At 33.1% G+C, this 18,080-nt stretch overlaps 1 protein-coding gene across 1 annotated transcript; it reads right to left on the bottom strand.

Annotated features, from left to right (window-relative positions):
* Window positions 1–3,141: 3,141 nt before the first annotated feature.
* Window positions 3,142–12,669, bottom strand: LOC140009638 (protein DETOXIFICATION 21-like). The gene is made up of 9 exons (XM_072055734.1): window positions 11,976–12,669; window positions 11,406–11,682; window positions 6,862–7,403; window positions 6,190–6,276; window positions 6,037–6,093; window positions 5,563–5,801; window positions 5,215–5,333; window positions 3,452–3,538; window positions 3,142–3,370 (listed from the first exon to the last, which is right to left on the bottom strand). The coding sequence occupies exons 1-9, from the start codon at window positions 12,035–12,037 to the stop codon at window positions 3,296–3,298; spliced, it is 1,545 nt and encodes a 514-aa protein (XP_071911835.1). The 5' UTR covers window positions 12,038–12,669; the 3' UTR covers window positions 3,142–3,295.
* Between the last annotated feature and the right edge of the window lie 5,411 nt (window positions 12,670–18,080).

Below are 18,080 nucleotides of genomic sequence, written 5' to 3'. Positions count from 1 at the left end.
GTAAGAAAAAGTCATAAGAAAAGGAGTTTGACAAGTGCAAGAAAGTTGAGCAAAAGAAAAGTCTTATTCAAGTTCAAAAGCGTCTTTGCGGGTAAACAGTCGCGCAATCTCGGAAAAACGGCCATATCTCACTGTAGAAAATGCAAACTCTAGTTCCTCTCCTATCAATACCAGAAGTTCGGGGAAGTTGACTGATTTTTCTACTCTGATCAGCTCAATACATTGACAAAATTTACCCCATTTCTCCTTTCTAATCTCATTCATTTTGGCTCAAATTCATCCAATTCAATCCTTTAAAGTTTATAATACAGGGGTCAAGTTAAATAGCACCATTTAAGCTTTAAATTCAACACACAAAATGAGGAAATGAACCAAGACAATCCAGCCAACAATGAAGAACCAAAACAGTCCGCTATCTTGTCCAAAACAACTACTTTACTTGCTCTATTTCACCTCAACTCACACATAAGCTTAGACCAATATTTAACCAAGTTTTCTTAAACTTAATTAAGGTTCAATAAGTCACAAAGATCAAGGCAAAACCTCCACTCCATGGCTGGACAGCAAAGAGAAAGAAAACAGTCCCCAAGTTCACATTCAACTCCAACCTCCATCCTTTCATTATTGTTAACTTAAACAACATTGCACTTGTTTAACTTAACTTAAATAACATGTTAATACATTAAGGAAAACCATAAACAAAGCATAGACAAAGAATCAAACACATGGCATGCCATACAACCAACCTTACTTCCACTTGTTTAGCTCAAGGAGTTTAATCACAAATAACATCAACTCAACTTCTAATTTATCATCAAAACCTCAAACACTTGATATAACACAATAAAGCTAAGATTTATGGATCATTCACCTTTCTTAAGTGAAACTTGAATCACCCAAAAGTCCACCAAACAAGAGCTCCAAGTTTGAATCACACACAAGCCTTGAAGACAGTTCACTCAACTAACTTGGGTTCCTTCTCTTTTGGTTTTTGCTCAAAGTTCAAGCTAGAATTTTCAAGCAAGAAAATGAAGTTTTTCTTCTTCTCTTGGAAGTTCAAGAGGTTCGGCCATAGGAGGAGAAAAATGGAGCCAACAAGGTTTAAATTTTTACTAATTTCCTTGGTCAAATAAGTTGAATGGTTAGGGCATTGCCACTTGTCTCAATCTTGGCCATTCTTCCTCTAAACTTTGCCAAATAAGGTTTTTTCCCTCCAAGTGTTACAAATGTCTAATTAACACCCTTAAACTCTGACATAAGGTCTCAAACACAATTAAAAGGTATTTGGTCCTAATGCATAAAGCGAAATAAAATGGTACCACTTCAAGGAGATGTTACAAATCATGTAGAATGCAATGCAAGGAAATGTTATAATTTATTTAGTTTTAGGGCAATGCAAGTAATTTAGGAGAATTTATATTTTTAAGTGAGGGTTCTCATAGTTAATGGAAGGGATAATGAAGTGTCAACGGGAGTTTTCACTTTTAAATCTTGTTCTATACCTTCTTATCATTTAGCTAATGATGTCCCATTGTTTCTTTATCCAATTTCTGATTTGTTCCAAGTTGAAGGTTATTTTGTTTTTGTAGGTTGTAAAGCTATCCAAAATTTTCCAACCTTGATTAAAGACTTGCAAGCCGATTTCGTGCTTATTCCAACTAAAAGTGGTGATCTTTCATGCTTATTCACATGTTCAAAAGCTGGTGGCCAAGTGCTCAATTTGTCAACTTCAACTTGTACTAGTTTGATTAACCTTCATGAAGTGGAATTCAATTGTTTGCTGCCTCATATGTTGGAAGATAAGAACTTGTGTGTCACGCAAAATCCCAAAGCCACGAGTTGTTTAGTGCCGCATCCATGCAACAAGTTGCTCCTGTTTTGGCCATGCGAGATGATCCAAATCAATGTCAACTACTAATGGGTTTTACACCTTTGCACAATCAAAGTCCCAATGTGAAAATTCATGACCAAAGGCTGATTAGAGAGCTATGGAGTGCAACATGGAATGTCCACAAGTTATACACAAGCTGGTTTTGGACATATAGCTTGGCTCATGATCCTTCATCTATTTCCAACATTGTTGTCCTCTAAGCGCACCATCGATTTGTGGACAAGTTGTTTTCAAGATGAGGGAAATGATGCAAACATGAAGAACCGGCTCCCTTCTCAATCTATAAAGATTATTCAATGCTGAATTGGTGGTTTTACTTTACTACAACTTCTTGTCGTTCATAAAAAATAGAAGCAAGTTAGTTTAGTTAAGGTTTAATTGTCAACTTAATTGTTGTTTTAGTGGTTTAATTATTAAGTTAATATTCAGCAAGATTACTCTTTAAGTAAGCCGAATTATAGTTAATTATTTTAGGGTTAGTCAAGTCCAAATAGCATTAGGATTTGAGTCATTGTAAGACTATAAATAACTTAGTCTTTTCCAATGTTTTTAGTTAATGAGAATTTTATACAAATTGTGTGAATTTATTCACTTTCTCTCTCCAAGAGCGCCTTTCTTGAATACTTGAGATTCTTGAAAGTATTCAACTGAACTTATCAATCAAATATCCTCCTTGATTGTGGCGTTCCTCTATCTTACAACTTTGGTTCATTAATTCGATTAGTTACGGGTTGAGATAGTATCAATATTGTTCGTGACTTCTAAAGTTAATTAGGGTCAAATTTTCCGCTGCCAAACCGTCGGGTATCAATCGTCTAGGTCTGGGGCTTGTGAATACAAGTTTCGCTTTCGACGGGATTCGTATCACAAGAAGTGCAGAACTAATAACAGATAGAGAAGAATTTCTATATATGCAAGAATCTAAAAGATTAATAGCATGCTTAGCAAGGTGATGATCAGAAACATTAAAAGATCTAAGAATCCATGATGCTTACTAGCACACGAAATCTTGACATAAGAAAATGACATCATCAATCAACAAACGAGACATGATGAATCATCAAATTCTAAATGATCCAGCATTTTGATGACCTTTTGTCCATCTTCTTCTAGAACAATCTTATTGAAATCCAAATCATGTAATAAATGAATAGCATATTTGTCTCCATCAATTGAACACTCTACTTTGGCTCTTGTCGATTTATTTTTATGTCTAAGATGCTTAATCAGTGTTATCTAGGCATCAGAAGGATCAAAATAGTCTAGTAAACATATTTATAATAATTCTTCCTTTTTCAATCATTTGCATTCTACAGAATAATGTAGAGTTAATTATTGTTGTGCTGCAATTAAGCATTTAATTTAGTTTTAATGACAAAGTAAAAGACGAAAACATCAAATATATCAGAGAGATTCGGATCTATTGTCATTTTCAGATGGTATAAACCACCTATTGATTCGTTGTTGTGCAATCAATACCTGCAAACCAAAGTAAGAATTTTATTAAACTAACTATCAAAAGTGGAGAATTAAAAAGGAACAAATTGGACAATGAAATACCTGTCGATCCCAATCTGTCCTCAATGTGATTACAACAAGTACAATGGTTTGGACTAGCGTACCAATTAGCATTCCAATCCAAACACCCTACAAAATAAACTTCAATTTGTCACATTCGTTTAAACAGGTGAGGAAGAAACAGCGAAGCAAAAAGGTGGACAACACGAAAGTGTTTAGCAAAAACAATTGCTTTTACTTATCTGGTTCTTTTTTATTTAGAAATTTTATTGGGTGTATAAGTCGAGTAGATTCTAATTCAGAGTGAAAAAAATTAGAGACCCCTAATATTTTGAGACCTTGATCCAATGACAAGATTTAGCGATTGATGCAACAGCACGAATGGTACTCACCTTCTTAGTTTCATTCAATGTAATTTAATGCACTTATTAAAAATGGGGATTGCCTGTCTAAGATTATTTTGAATGTAGGGATAACTTTAGAAACCTCCTATGAGGTTTCTAACATTTCACTAGCCTCCCTTGAAGTTTACAAAATTACACAAACCTCCCCTGAGATTAAGGTTTTGATAACAAAATTAGTCCAATCAGAAAAAGTAACATTAAAAAAATATTTTAAGAAAAGAGATGAAATTTTATTTCATAAATACCCTTATGCATGTATACAAGTTGTATTAGTAACAGAATAAAAATAATTAAAAATTAAAAACAACTAATATACACATTTCACCACTCAAAAAGTTCACATTCAATAAATTAGACAACATAAATAAGCAACAAAACTATATTAATCATCACAAAATTCAGCAAAACAGACTAGTCATATCTTTTAATATGATGTTTACTATGATTCTTGTGATTTTGAACAGAAATTTTTTTTCAAAATTTACCTTTCTTTTCCCTCCTTTATCCTTTATTAATATCTAACGATTAAGTAATTAGAGCACTAATTAATTATTAATAACGAATTAATGAAAATAACTGTTAAAAATTTCTTTAATGATGAACGATGACTAGTAATTACAAAATAACATCAATTGATACTATTTTGTTATAGATAGAATTTGACAATGACCAAAAAATCAGTTGTACACAATGTGGAAAGAAGAATTTTGGTAGAAGAAAAAAATATAGGGCAAAACAAGATTGTTCATGAGGATATTTTCTTTGAAACTCTTAAAATTGTGACAGTTGTAAAATAATTTCGTGGAAGTAAAGGAGGAAAGAGGGAAAAGAAAGGCAAAATTTAAAAATTTTTCTATTCAAAATCACAAGAATCATAACAAACATCATGTAAAAAGAGATGCCTAGTCTGCTTTGTTAAATTTTGTGATCATTAGTATAATTTTATTACTTATTTGTATTGTCTAATATATTAAATATGAACTTTTTGAACGGTAAAATGTTTGTATCAATTGTTTCTAATTTTTAATTATTTTTATTTTTTTACTAATACAACTTATATATATGCCTAAGGGGCATTTATGAAATAAAAGTTCATATCTCTTCTTAAAGTACTTTTTTAATGTTACTTTTTCTAATTGAACTAATTTTGTTAGCAAAACCTTAATCTCATGACAGATTTGTGTAATTTTGCAAACTTCAGGGGAAACTAGTGAAATTGTCAAAAACCTCAAGGGAGGTTTCTAAAATTATCCCTTGAATGTATCCCACTACTTGTAAGCTTGTCCTTTATACTCCACTCATTGTTGTAAAAGAATACAAGAAACAAACCAAAAATCAACAAACTGATCCTTCCATTTATCTAGTGCTGTAACTAAGAATGGGTACCAAAATAGAACTTACTTGTACTTGCAATTTAATAACGTAACCAAGCACCACTCCAATGGGTATGCCTAGCAAATAATAGCAACCCACGTTGACCCATGCCACAGTTCCCTGCCATCCAGCCCCCACAGCAACCCCTTGAAAAAGGAAGAATTATTTCATATAGTATCATTTATAACAAAAAAAATAGAAAACTTGCTTTTTCTTTTTTGGTAATTTCTTTTGAGATGTTAAAACTTAAAATTCACAAGGTCACAACATCTTTAGAGCAATCTGGTGGAACCAGAACCATCTTGATTTTTTCATTTTACTCTTTCTATAACTGATAACAACCATCAATATGACAGATAAAAAAAACAAGCTTACCAGAAAGAACCGGTTGAACACTGTTCAGAAGTATGGAAAATGCTAACAATGGCGATAACTGACCAACTGCTACAGCCACATCAGGACTTGTGGTGAATATGTAAGCTACACGTTCTCGAAAGAAGAGAAAGAATATGAATAGCACAAATCCAATGGCCAAAGATGTCAGAACTGAAAACCATATGGAGAACTTTGCTGCTTTAGCGCTCCCCCTTCCAAGTTCATTCGCAACTCGTACACTATATATGTGAGGAGGGTAAATGATTAGTAGTCTTTAGGATGTACTGTTACGGAGAACAGAATGGAACATTATGTGATTCATCATCAAGAGAAACAAAATAAGTCAAAAAAGTGCTGCAAGTTACAGGCATTGTGAAAGCCCGCTTAGGCTTTAGCAAATCATTTCACTTTTATGACTTATTTAATGTTGAAAGAAAAGAGCTCAATGCATATGCGAACTTGTAGCGGAATTACCTTGCTGCAGCCATGAAGCCAAGAGAAATCATCATCTCCCAGCCACTAATATTTAGGCTGCAAAAGGAAAACATTTTTTGCTGGTTTGATAAACTAGAACTTGACGCAAGTACGGAAAGGAGAGAATTTTAAGAAAGAGGAAGAAATCAATACCAAATAGAAAGAGCATCAATTGCAACCTCTGCATTCTTCATGTTTCCAGTAAGAAGAATCAATATGGTGTTGTACCACAGCTCGAGACTGCATAGAAGGTCCAAAAATTATACAAGTAAAACGTCTAAGAAGGAAATACCTATATGTCAATTACGAAAGAAGGTATTTTTCATGTTCGCATAAGAATAGTTTGCACACTGGATTAAAACTTTCACCCTGTTATAAGAAAGATTACCGTGTTTCCAATATTTTCACATAAAAACAGATGGAAGATGAAAATGAGGAATAATCGTTTCCCCAACTAGATCCACTCATATAAAATCTGCTCAATTGGTACTTTAATGATGCAGATTTTGCAACACAACTTTGCTTCACATGGTGAGGCAATAACAAAAGTTTATTACCATCCAAAATGGCAAGCAACAAGCTTGGCTTACACTGCTTGATTACCGATGTGACACATCATGAACAGATTTATTATTCTTCCACACAAAAATTTTGCTTCTTTAAACAAGGTTGAAATTTCCCAAAGAGATTCCTCAAGCAATGATTTAATAAAGAGCTCTTTTTTTTTTTTTAAAGCATTGGCACCACTTTCTTTCGTTGTCACAGTAGGTGCAAATCTTCCAAGATACTAGAGTTTTTAAGAGTGTAACCAAAGAATTATCTTACCATACCATTGCACCAGATGATAATGAAAGCTTAATAATTGGCAAGAGATCTTTGAAAGCCAAGGATGAAAGACCTTTCCATGTTTCCCGGCAGCCTCCGCAAAGAACAAACAGAAGTTGGCCAACATTGGGAAGCCAAAAAGCCAAGATTGTAGAAATCATGGCACCAGGAATTCCATATTTGTATTTCACTGTTAAAAGCCATGAGAGAAGCACGTGGATTGATAGAGAAAAGGCTGCCACATATGCAATAATCATGTTCTTGCTTTGTGCTTGGAGGAACATTTGGCAGGTAAATGATACACCGAATGCATAGAGCACAGGAATTAACCAGTCAGCAATAGTTCCTGCCGCTTCTGAAATAGCTTCTTCCTGTCCTAAAGCTCTTAAAATTGGGGCAGTGAAAATGAAAATTGGTAGAAGCACAGTTGATGTCACAGATAAGACAATCCACGACCTTTGCAGATAGACTCCAAGCATATGATATTGCTTTCCACCATAGGCTTGCCCACAAAGAGTTTCCAATCCACTAGCCATGCCCAACTGTATATTCAAATTTGGCATACAGAAGAAAAGAAACCTTAAAGACCACTTCAGTTTACATGTTCCAAAGTATTGCACTAGCCTGATCTATGGAAACTCCACTGCTCAATTTGAATTTTACAATATCACCAAAACCACCACCTTAGAAATGCGTAAAAAGGTGCATACTGAACAATAAACAATGGTTTTGATATGCAAAAATTCAAAATTTTTTTAGGAAGGGGATTGTGTTGACATATTAAATTAAGCCTAAAAAATAGAAGTTTTTGTATTCTTATTTAGCAGTGTTTTAGTCAAATCAAGTTTTTAATAGTTTTGTCAGAGGTAAGTTATAGTAGTTTTATTATTATTATTATTATTTCATTTAGAGGTATCCCAACCTCTCGGCCAGACTAATCCTCCAAGTCTGTATAGAGTTTTACCCTAAGGATACACAGTGAGGTAGCACACACAGGACCTGTTGGTAACTACTAGGCTACGGAACCAGTTGAACTATCCGCTAGGGGCAGTGGTTTTATTATTTAGAAATTGGTATTTTATTAGGAAATTCTTATGGTTGCAAGACTTGTTTGTCAAGTCATCTAATGTATAAATAGGGAGTTTTATTATTGTTAGTTGAGAATAGTAAAATTTGAGAGCCAAGTTACAATGGTATATTATTGATATTTATTCCTCTCTTGTATGTGCGTAAATTGTCTCCCCATATATATTGATTCTATGAAATTTATCTCCTATAGCTTTTTGGTGGAATTTTTTTGGGTTCTACATCTAGGATCAGAGCCCTAGATTCAAGAAATTGATTATGGAGTGCCTATGAATATTGAAGAATTGGCCTGATTACGAAATTAATCCTACACGTTTTGCTATAAGAGAGATGGGGCACAAGGTTATATTAGAAGAAGTCAGTTGATTGAGTTAGACCATAAATTTGGTCAGGGATTAACCAATTGTGAAAATTGGACCATAAGATTGATTCAAAAATTGTTAGATTGATTGTTATATGAAGACAGAGATCGGAGAAAAGTCTTGTCAGTTGAATTGTAATTACAAAAATTACAAAGTGATGAGCTGTCAATAAATTGACATCAAATTGTGTCAAGAAAAACAGTCTATTCAGGTGCATGGATTACTGCAACGAAAAAAAGTAAATGAAAAACTAGTATAAAGTGACATTGACTGAATTTGCAAGGAAGATTAATGTTCGTGATTGTATCAAATCTAATCCTAGAGAGAACTCGATTTAAAGGACCAATGTTGGCATTTTAAATCAAGTCTAAAAATAGAAGTTTCTATATTGTTATTTAACAGTGTTTTAATCAAATCAAGTTTTTTACTAGTTTTGTTAGAGTCAAGTTATAATAGTTTTATTATTTAAAAATTAATATTTTATTAGAAAATTTCTTGTAGTTGTAAGGTTTGTTTGCCAAGTCATCTAATTTTAAGGAGTCTTATTGTTATCAATTGAGAAGAGTGAAATTTGAGAGTCTTGTTATTATATATAATTATTGATATATTATTGATATTCATTCCCCTTTCTCCCACATATTTGTGTATGTATATAAATTGCCTCTCCATAGACATAAATTTATCTCCTTTATCTTTTTGGTAGAATTTTTGGATGCTGCAGATTGCACAAGAATGTCATACAGTGAGCTGACCGACAACCTGTTGGGTATTTCACTACTGCATTCATCAGGGTATGTTTTTCGATTTGATAACACAAGGAAGTTGCATGAACAATGATAAAAGAAGATCCACCATCTATGCTAAGATAGGTCAAAGAAAAAGAGCCTAGTATAATATTCAGTTTCTATGATCAAGGTCTGAAAGTCGCGGCACCAACCACAGCGTGAACACTATCGTTCTACATCAATCACCACATATGAGAATAATATCAGGTCATATGCCTTTTCTTTTAGGAATAATACAGAAACGTCCCTTAAGATTTTTGGCAATTGCAATCACCACCCTTGAGATCTGAAAAATTACAGAAACCTCCCCTGAAAAGTAAGTTTTAATAACAAATGGTGATGTAAGCACAAAATATCTCCTATATTGCCCCTATTTGATTTACAAAATAAATTGAATGATAAAAGAAATAAAATATCAGCATTACTTGCTAAGTAAAAAATTTTAAGGTGGTTCTTTATAGTAAAATTTAGGCCATGTTTTAAGGCATTATTTTTTAACGTTTGGATTTCTTTTTTTTTTCTTTTACTAAGTAAGTTGTGAAGAAATTGTTTTTAACAAATGCATCCCTACTAGTTGGCTATTTATAAAACTAAGCAAGAAGTCCATTTAAATGATCCAGGAATGGAATATAATGTATTAAGTGAGATGAAGTTAGGCTTTTGAATAAATAATTATTTGCAAAATGTGATTTTCTTTTCTTCTTACACCCACTTTTCACTTAGGATTTGTAAAGTTGTTAAGGCTATTATAGTCTTTTCATAGCACCAAGGGAGGTAAGTGTAATTTTTCATACCTCAAAGGAGGTAGCTGCAATTGTCAGAAACCTTAGGAGAGGTTTATGAAATTATCCCTTTCTTTTATGCCAAATGCGTAAGGGAATGCAAAATATCATGAAAAATATAGAAAACTAGAATCAATTTGAGATGTCTAATACTACGCCAAATACACTGATTTGACGTGTTAAATACTGTCTACCTCATATTTTGTTCCTACTGCCCATTTGTAGTATAGCATTCATAGGAACTTAATAATCATATTTGGCTAAAGCTCATTTATATATATATATATATATATATATATATATATATATGAAAGTAGCTATTTTAATCAGAGTTGTTTCTCACTCCTACATCACATACCTAATTGAAGAGAATTAATGGGTTATGGGTCACTTGGGTTTTACCTATATTGAATCCTATTTGGATTATATTATATGTTTAAAAATTATCTCTAATTTTAAAATAACTTTAAAAAATAATTAATGTTATCTTAATGATATTGCTTTAAAAATCAACTAATTTTATTTTAATGATTCTATTTTCTATCAAATTATTACATAAAGAACTATAGTAAAACCTTTTTCAAATCACAAATTATTGAAATGTTACATATTCCATAAATTACTTCCTTTCATCACCATATCATTAATTAGTATTTAAATTGTTCATCATCTCTTCCCCTAATTTTGAATTAACTTAGTGCAAAACAAAGAATATACTATTACATCGACAGATTTACCAATATTGCTTGAAACTAAATATTTATTGATGAAAAAAGCACATTGCTGGATTTTTTCTACTTAATTAAATGTGAATATATAGTTCTAAGTTTATGGTCATTATAAAAATTTAAATTATCTAAAAGAATATTTATAAAAAAAAATATCTACGAAATTTTTGATATGAGATACATTATTTGAGGTATACTATCATATTATTGTGAAAGTATGTAAACAAAATTTTAAAAATTAGTAAATAATTGAACATTTAGAATGCATTAATTTTTTAAAGTTAATATGAACGAACATGTAGTATTGTTATTAATTTTTGTATTTAAATTATTCATATTTGTATAAATTCATTATAAATAAAAAAAAAAGGAGAAAAATTCTAGTAAACATTGACAAGCATAATAGCTATGCTTTTCCTAAAATAGAGTAAGATTTTACAGGATCTCTTCTCTGCATAAGCTGCTCTTCCACTTAATAGGCCAGAAACTATCTGGTAATACCAAACTATCAAGCTCCTAAATAGATCAATGAAGTGGAAACCTTCTCGACTCTTTATGGATCCAAAGAAAGCTTAAACTGATAGTACAAGTATTAATTGTTGGTCATCTATGTAAATGTGTGAAAAATATTAATGTTGGTATACAGGCAGAATAGTGGCTTGCTCTCCACAGGGTCAAGTTTGCTAATTTGTACTGCCATTTGCCAAATTTTTGTAACAAGATGGAGAATAACTCGAAATCAGAAACTAAGGAAAAATGCTTGTAAATATGACAACATAGAAAGATGTTAAAAATAGTTACCAGGATGCCATTGGCAAACCTCAAAAGGACAGTCTGGACCAAAGAGTAAGCAGCCAGCTGTGTAGCTCCAATATGACCAACAAATGCCTGGGTGATGACACTAGTCCCAAATGTTGAAAATCTGGTAAATATTGCTGGAGCTGCAACAACCCACATTTTTTTCGATTCACTCCATATCCGGTCCTTGAGTTTCTCTTCCTCGTTAAGATGTTCTTCACCATGGCTAACTTCTGTCAACAATTTCTTGCTGACATCTTCAGACATTTTAGTTATGTCTCTGCCACATGCATTAAAACAAAGAAAATTAGCTACTCGAAATTAAGAAAAGCAATTGACTTTCTGCTGATAGTGCTACTGGGATTATTGCATCTCAAATTAGTCAACATTCCTGGCCTGTGGACTGCTATCAGGAGGCTTGACGGGCAGCAATGACAGTTGTTGAAGTGAAGGCCCCATGTAAGAATGTCTAACAGTGCGTAGTAAACATGTCCTACCTAAGTAAGTCGTTCTTGAACACAAGTAATTAGATTTTTTAACTGGAACGCAGAGAAGACAATGACTCCAACTTACTCCATAATGATTAGGTGCAAGGCCTGCCGATTTAACACCCTCCCAAAGAAGAAACACCACATCAAGATGATTTTGTTACCTGCACCTAACAATTATATAACTCAAGCAGACCCTATTCTCGGTAGCAATTGAACAAGGATTAAGCTTTCTTACTTTGCCAGTGCCCATTTTATTAATGCCAGCAAGTGTACATGCAAGTCACATATGAAAAAAGAAAATTTAGAATTTGAATAAAGGTTATATATCCTGCATTTAGACCCATGTCAAATATCTTTATACTAACAATGTAAAAATGTTGAATCCATTTGTTCAGATTTTAAGTCAATACCTACATTGCAGCAGTTAATAGGTTACAAAGATTTCTTTCCAATTGAATAAAATGGAAATGTTTCATTGGCATAAACCAATTAAGAACGAACTGTCCACCTAAAACAGAAATTATCTGTACAGAATCTAAGCTATAAGCATTCCCAGTAATAAATTCTTAAGTTCTCGTTATCAAGTTGATGTTACCTTTTCTGCTATCTCATCTACTAGAAGAAAAAGAAAGGAATATACAACAAAATGGATAATGGCTAGTTAAGTAGGATTTATAGCAGCTAAATGTGATTTAATGCCTATGATTCTTTGAGTATGATTATCATAGTTTTAGAAAATATCATACATAAGAAATCATGTCAGTTATGCAACCACCCCACCCCCCCAACACCCCCCCCCCCCCCAAAAAAAAGCCAAAACAGGTGGTATTCCCTTAAAAAAAATAATGAATATAGTGCCTTTGTTGCCACAAGTACTTTCTGTTAAAAACTTGTCTAACAACAGTTAGTCTTAATGTTTCTTAAGATTTTTTTAATGAGTTCCAATGGATGCTTATTAGTATATTTACACTTAATTTAAATTCAGGCACTCACATTTATTGGGCCACATTAAATTTATGTAATTTCTCGACTTATACTTGCTCTTTTAAAAAGTATCACTTGAGACACCTCTTAGAGAATGCTTATTGGAGCCTGTTCCTTTATTGAGAAAAAAGGTGGCCTCTGTTTACATTATTTTTTTTAAAAGAAACCCTAACAGGAGTTTTACCTTTTTTCTTTAAAAGGCAGCCTCCGTTTAATGGACAACAATCATTTACTACATTGTTAAACTTGTAAACAAAAATAATAACAATAAAATACAAGTGCATATGACTGATGACAGGAAACTTTTATCTCAATGCAAACCAACTATTTAGCAAGTCTAGTAATTAATCTTGCCGCCTCTTCTGACTACACTGTTGCAAACCGCACGAGTAAACTTATCAAGTGCTTTGCACGAGTGTATAAAATAGTTTATGTATTCATTTAGAATAAAACTTAATTTAGTTTTAAATAACTGATACAAAATTTATTTTCAAGCCTATTTTTAAGAACATCTTCAAATATTATTTTTTTCAAAGATGCAGAGAGCCAATCCTTAAACTATTTTTAACAGCATATAAAGACAATCTCAACTACAACAAAAGTTTGGGAATTGACATTATTAAGTTAATTAGTTGACATGTTTGGGCTAGCTAGTAATATAAAAAATGTAACTTTACTTAAAAAAGATAAATTCTTTTCCATAATTAAAGAACGAAATCAATGCAGTATTTTTATCTTATATACAAGAAAGAGATGATAAAAATTTAAAAATTTTTCTTTTTTCTTAGCAATTTTATCAAGAAATGATAAGAAACAGGAAAGACATAAGCTATGTTAAATTTGCAAAGTTGGCATCAAAAAGTTTCTGTTGACACATTTTACCAAAAAATCATGGAACCACATTTTTCGAGATTCATACATAAAACAGGGGTGACAATAAATGACAAACATAAATGGATCGCCACATTATTTTAATTCAAGCAAATTGAAGTAGATATGTAAATAATAAATTTTGAGTGTGTTGACATGTGATTATTGAAAACAATATTTGTACTTGCATCGCAAACACGTTTTTGAATCATTTTTTTAATCTTTCTCACCATCTTTTTATCTCACATGTATCACATTATAAAAAATGATATAATAATTATTTTACATAATATTTCAAATAACACTCTCTCCAAATACATCCATTTTACATTTAAAAAAAATTTAGGAACATAATATTTTGCTTTCCAAAAATTTATATGCAACGGCACTAATAAAGAATATTGTTATCAAACTTTACCATTTTCATTTTTATTAATTACAATTAAACATGTACATTGTCTACGTTAAAATGTGAACACATCTAATATAAAACAAAATTTAGTGCCAATAACTTTTCTCAAATGTTGAATAATAATGTTTTTAAAATTGTGCACTACCAATACATTAAGTGCAATACCGATAAAGTTATTCCATCATCGTTTTAGACGTTATGGTTCGAAAAGGGTCAAAACTAATTGTCTAGCCAAAAAAGGGTCAGTCTCAAACTTTCAAATTGTAGTACAATTTTAAACATAAAACGACAAACGCTGCAACAACAAAAGTTGACACGTTTCTCGGAGGTGCCTTTAATAGGGGTGGTGTGAAACAAAAATTGACACGCTTCCCGGGCCTTTCTTGGCCTCGGGACATGCAAATAGAACGACAAGGAGTGCCTCAGCTTTCAACATCCATTGACTGACAATTAAGAAAATCTACTCCCCCAGCCACCGGACTAACGACGGTTGGTTCGGTGGCAATTAGGAGGAACTCTAGGCCTTATTTGGAAAGTCATCTTTCATCAAAAAAATTTATTGTTTGGATAGAAATTTATTTGGATAATTTATTTGAAATAATTACTATAATATTTTTTATGATACGAAGTATATAAAATAATAAAATAATTAAAAAAAATAATAAAATAATTAAAATTTGTAAAATAAATTATTTTATCTCAAATCATCTCAATTCAAACACCTGTTTTCATCAATACATTTTTCAATTATTTTGTATCATATATATATCAAATCGCTATGATAGAACAAAAAAAAAACTTTTTGATGAAATGTATTATGCATAAAAGGCACATACTTTCAAATATGACTAATATATGAGACAGAGAGAATATACGTATTTTGTAATCATATTTTTCAATTATTTTTGACATCATTTATATTAAATCATTATAATACATTTTCTATAAAAATTTGAGAAAATTATAATCCAAACAGGACCTAAGTCCTTTTTATGGTGTTCGCTCGGAGATTAAATTTCCTTACCAGTATCAAACGTCCAGAATTTTTTTTTCTCAAATCTAATAGGCGCCGTAACGCACTCGTCTACTTTCGAGGTAAATTAGTTTCCTCCCGTGTAATATATATGGAGTAGTTGTAGAAAGTTGAGAATGGAAAAAAAAAAATACTTGCTCTATTTGAGTTGTAAATTATTTGAGATATTTTTACTGTATCATTTTTTGTGATGTGATATATGTGATATAAAAAAATAATTGAGAAGATAAAAAAATGCGTTAAAAATTGTAATGATTATGTAAACAAATAAATTTTGATTTTTCTTCCAAAACAACTCCACTAGAAGCTTTAATCTTCCTTAATAAGTAACTTTGATGGAGTAATCTTCACTTTTAATGGTTAGAAATCAAGATTGGAGCAAGGGATTGAAGTACAAGATGAAGGATTTCCTCTCTTTTCTCTCCTCAAAATTTCAGCCAACAAGGTGAAAAATGAAGAAACATTTGGTCAAAATGGATGTTTAGTAAAGTTAAGAAAAGTTAGTCAAAGTCCCCATCCAATGGTTTCATGACACTTGTCCCTCTCATTAATGTCATGCCTAACTTTTTTTGTCTTTCTCACACCTATCCACTTGGTACCTCTAAATATCTCATAACACCCGATAAATTAAACCCAGTATCCAAAACTTAACCTAACTGGCCGAAATTTTCCGAATTTTTCGCACTAGCGGGTCCCACGTCCGATATACGCTCTTAATTTCTCAAAAACTAACCGATACTAGAAAAATCATTTAAAAACTATATTTACTCATAAAATTGATCTAGAAAAATTTTCTAATAAAGAAAATGCAGAAAACGTGCAATTAAGAAAAGTACGGGTCCTCACAGAGTTATTCTAGGTTCCAAAAATTTTTGCCATTCTTGTTCTTGTTTGTTGCATTCTATAATCTGTCCAGCCATATAAATTCATGTCTTTGGGTATTTTTTCCAGGTTGTGATACGTTTCTCGATCAACACGTTTCGAGACACGTAGCACGTTTGCCCAAGGATCTAGCGAGGATGTCCAACGCTTGGAATTGCGGGATCTAGAACCAAACGGACGACACGATTTGATTCAAGACGGTAGGACGACGACTCCAATGAAGGTGGATACTCCACGGGATAGGTCGGTAGAACAATCTAGGACGAGACGCAAGACTGCTCAAAACCCTTGCCAAAGCAAGTAAAGGGGTCGAGTCTCTCTCTCAAGAAGAATCGAAAATTTGCAAAACTTTATTGATAAAACGTCTACCCTTAAACCTTACAAAGCAAGCCTATTTATAGGCTAGAGGTAACAATAAAAGAAACCCTAAGGAAACCCTAAAGGGGTGGTCGGCCATCTTGGTGTAAAGATGGGCCGGCCCATTCTATTAAGCGAACTAATCCAATCTAATAAATATCAAAGACTAAGGCCCTACTCGGCCGATTCTCTTGGAGGCCCACTTGAGTCTTCATGGGCTTGGATCATGGCGTAGATAACTTGATTGTCTCATTCCAAGCCTTCATGGACTCTATGTTGGTCTTGGATAATTCGAACAAGGGTTTGGAGGGATTCTTTGAAGAGCTTGGCTCGTGCACGTGATGGAACTCGGACTGGGTCATTACTTGGGCTAAGCACCGTGCGCACATCAGTCCCCTCCACTTGAGAAGGATTTGTCCTCAAATCTGGATGGAAATGAATGACATGAACAAGGGTTGGTAGTATGAATCCTCAAATCGAACGCCACCACACATTGACTTACATGTTTCTTGGTTAGTTTGAAAAATGCTCACAACCAGCCAAGAAAAACTCATGGCTTTACTCCAGTAGCTCCTCTTGTTCGTATCATTCCCCTCCTCTTGAAAGCAATTTGCCCACAAATTGAAGCACGAATAGTGACAAGACGAGTAACATGCCTTCGACTCAATCTTGTTATGATGGCTACAGATGGCATCCAATGCAAAGCCCATGTGCTAAGTTAGAAAATAACCCTCGTCGAACCTTGAATCTCACAAACCATCTTCAATGTATGCTCAACTTTATTGTTTGTGGTCATGAGGTAAGGGTCCTCAAAGTGGTATGAAGTGTATCCCGTGAAATCGAACTCCTGCTCGAACACACTTGCAAGGCACCAAGGCGGATTTGATGATGTTGGAGCTTCATGTGGACTAAGAGCAAGACGAAAATCATAATGGTCATTGAGGTACTTCTTCTTTAAACGAACCCTTGGTACACAACCATCCCTAAAATGTGGAGTGTTCCCTTCAAGATGAGCTCGAATCAACTCCCCTTTGGTGTGGACTGATTTGAGTTGGCATTGTTCCATGAATGGATACCAACGGGGTTTAACTCTTGGAGTACCAACTCCATGGAGGCTTGCAACGTCTACAATTGATTTTGGAATGGAACACACCAAGATCAGCTCAACTTGCCTTTGTTTGATCTGTATAAAAGAAGAAACACTAAACAAAGCAAAGGTAAGTTTGTTAAGAAAATAATAGGCCTTCACCGGGTTGCTCAAGATCAGCCCACTTTCTCTCTTTTCTTCCTTTTTACCACCCATCTCATTAGATTTTTTCATCTCTTTTTCTAGTTCAACAGCTGACCCTTTCATCTCATTACTTTCAACTTCCTCGGGTTTTACCTCTGCAGGCACAATTCCCTCATCTAGCTTTTTTCTCCATTCTATAACGCTCAAGCTCACTTTTCATGCATGCTAGATCAATACAAAGTTGGTCATAAGTAAGTGATACAAGTGCAAGACGACGACTATTAAATAAGAAGGAATACTTATTAGTATGTCCGTCAATTTTAAATTCTCGCCTCGACATCCATGCTTTGCCCAACAACACGTGTGTCACTTGAATTGGGACTACATCACACAACACCTCATCCACATATTTGCCGAT

The sequence above is a fragment of the Coffea arabica genome, chromosome 6e, assembly GCF_036785885.1.
Source record: "Coffea arabica cultivar ET-39 chromosome 6e, Coffea Arabica ET-39 HiFi, whole genome shotgun sequence".
Lineage (NCBI taxonomy): Eukaryota > Viridiplantae > Streptophyta > Magnoliopsida > Gentianales > Rubiaceae > Coffea > Coffea arabica.
Note: the sequence above shows the minus strand (reverse complement) of the source record. Positions and strands in the feature narration are given on the sequence as shown.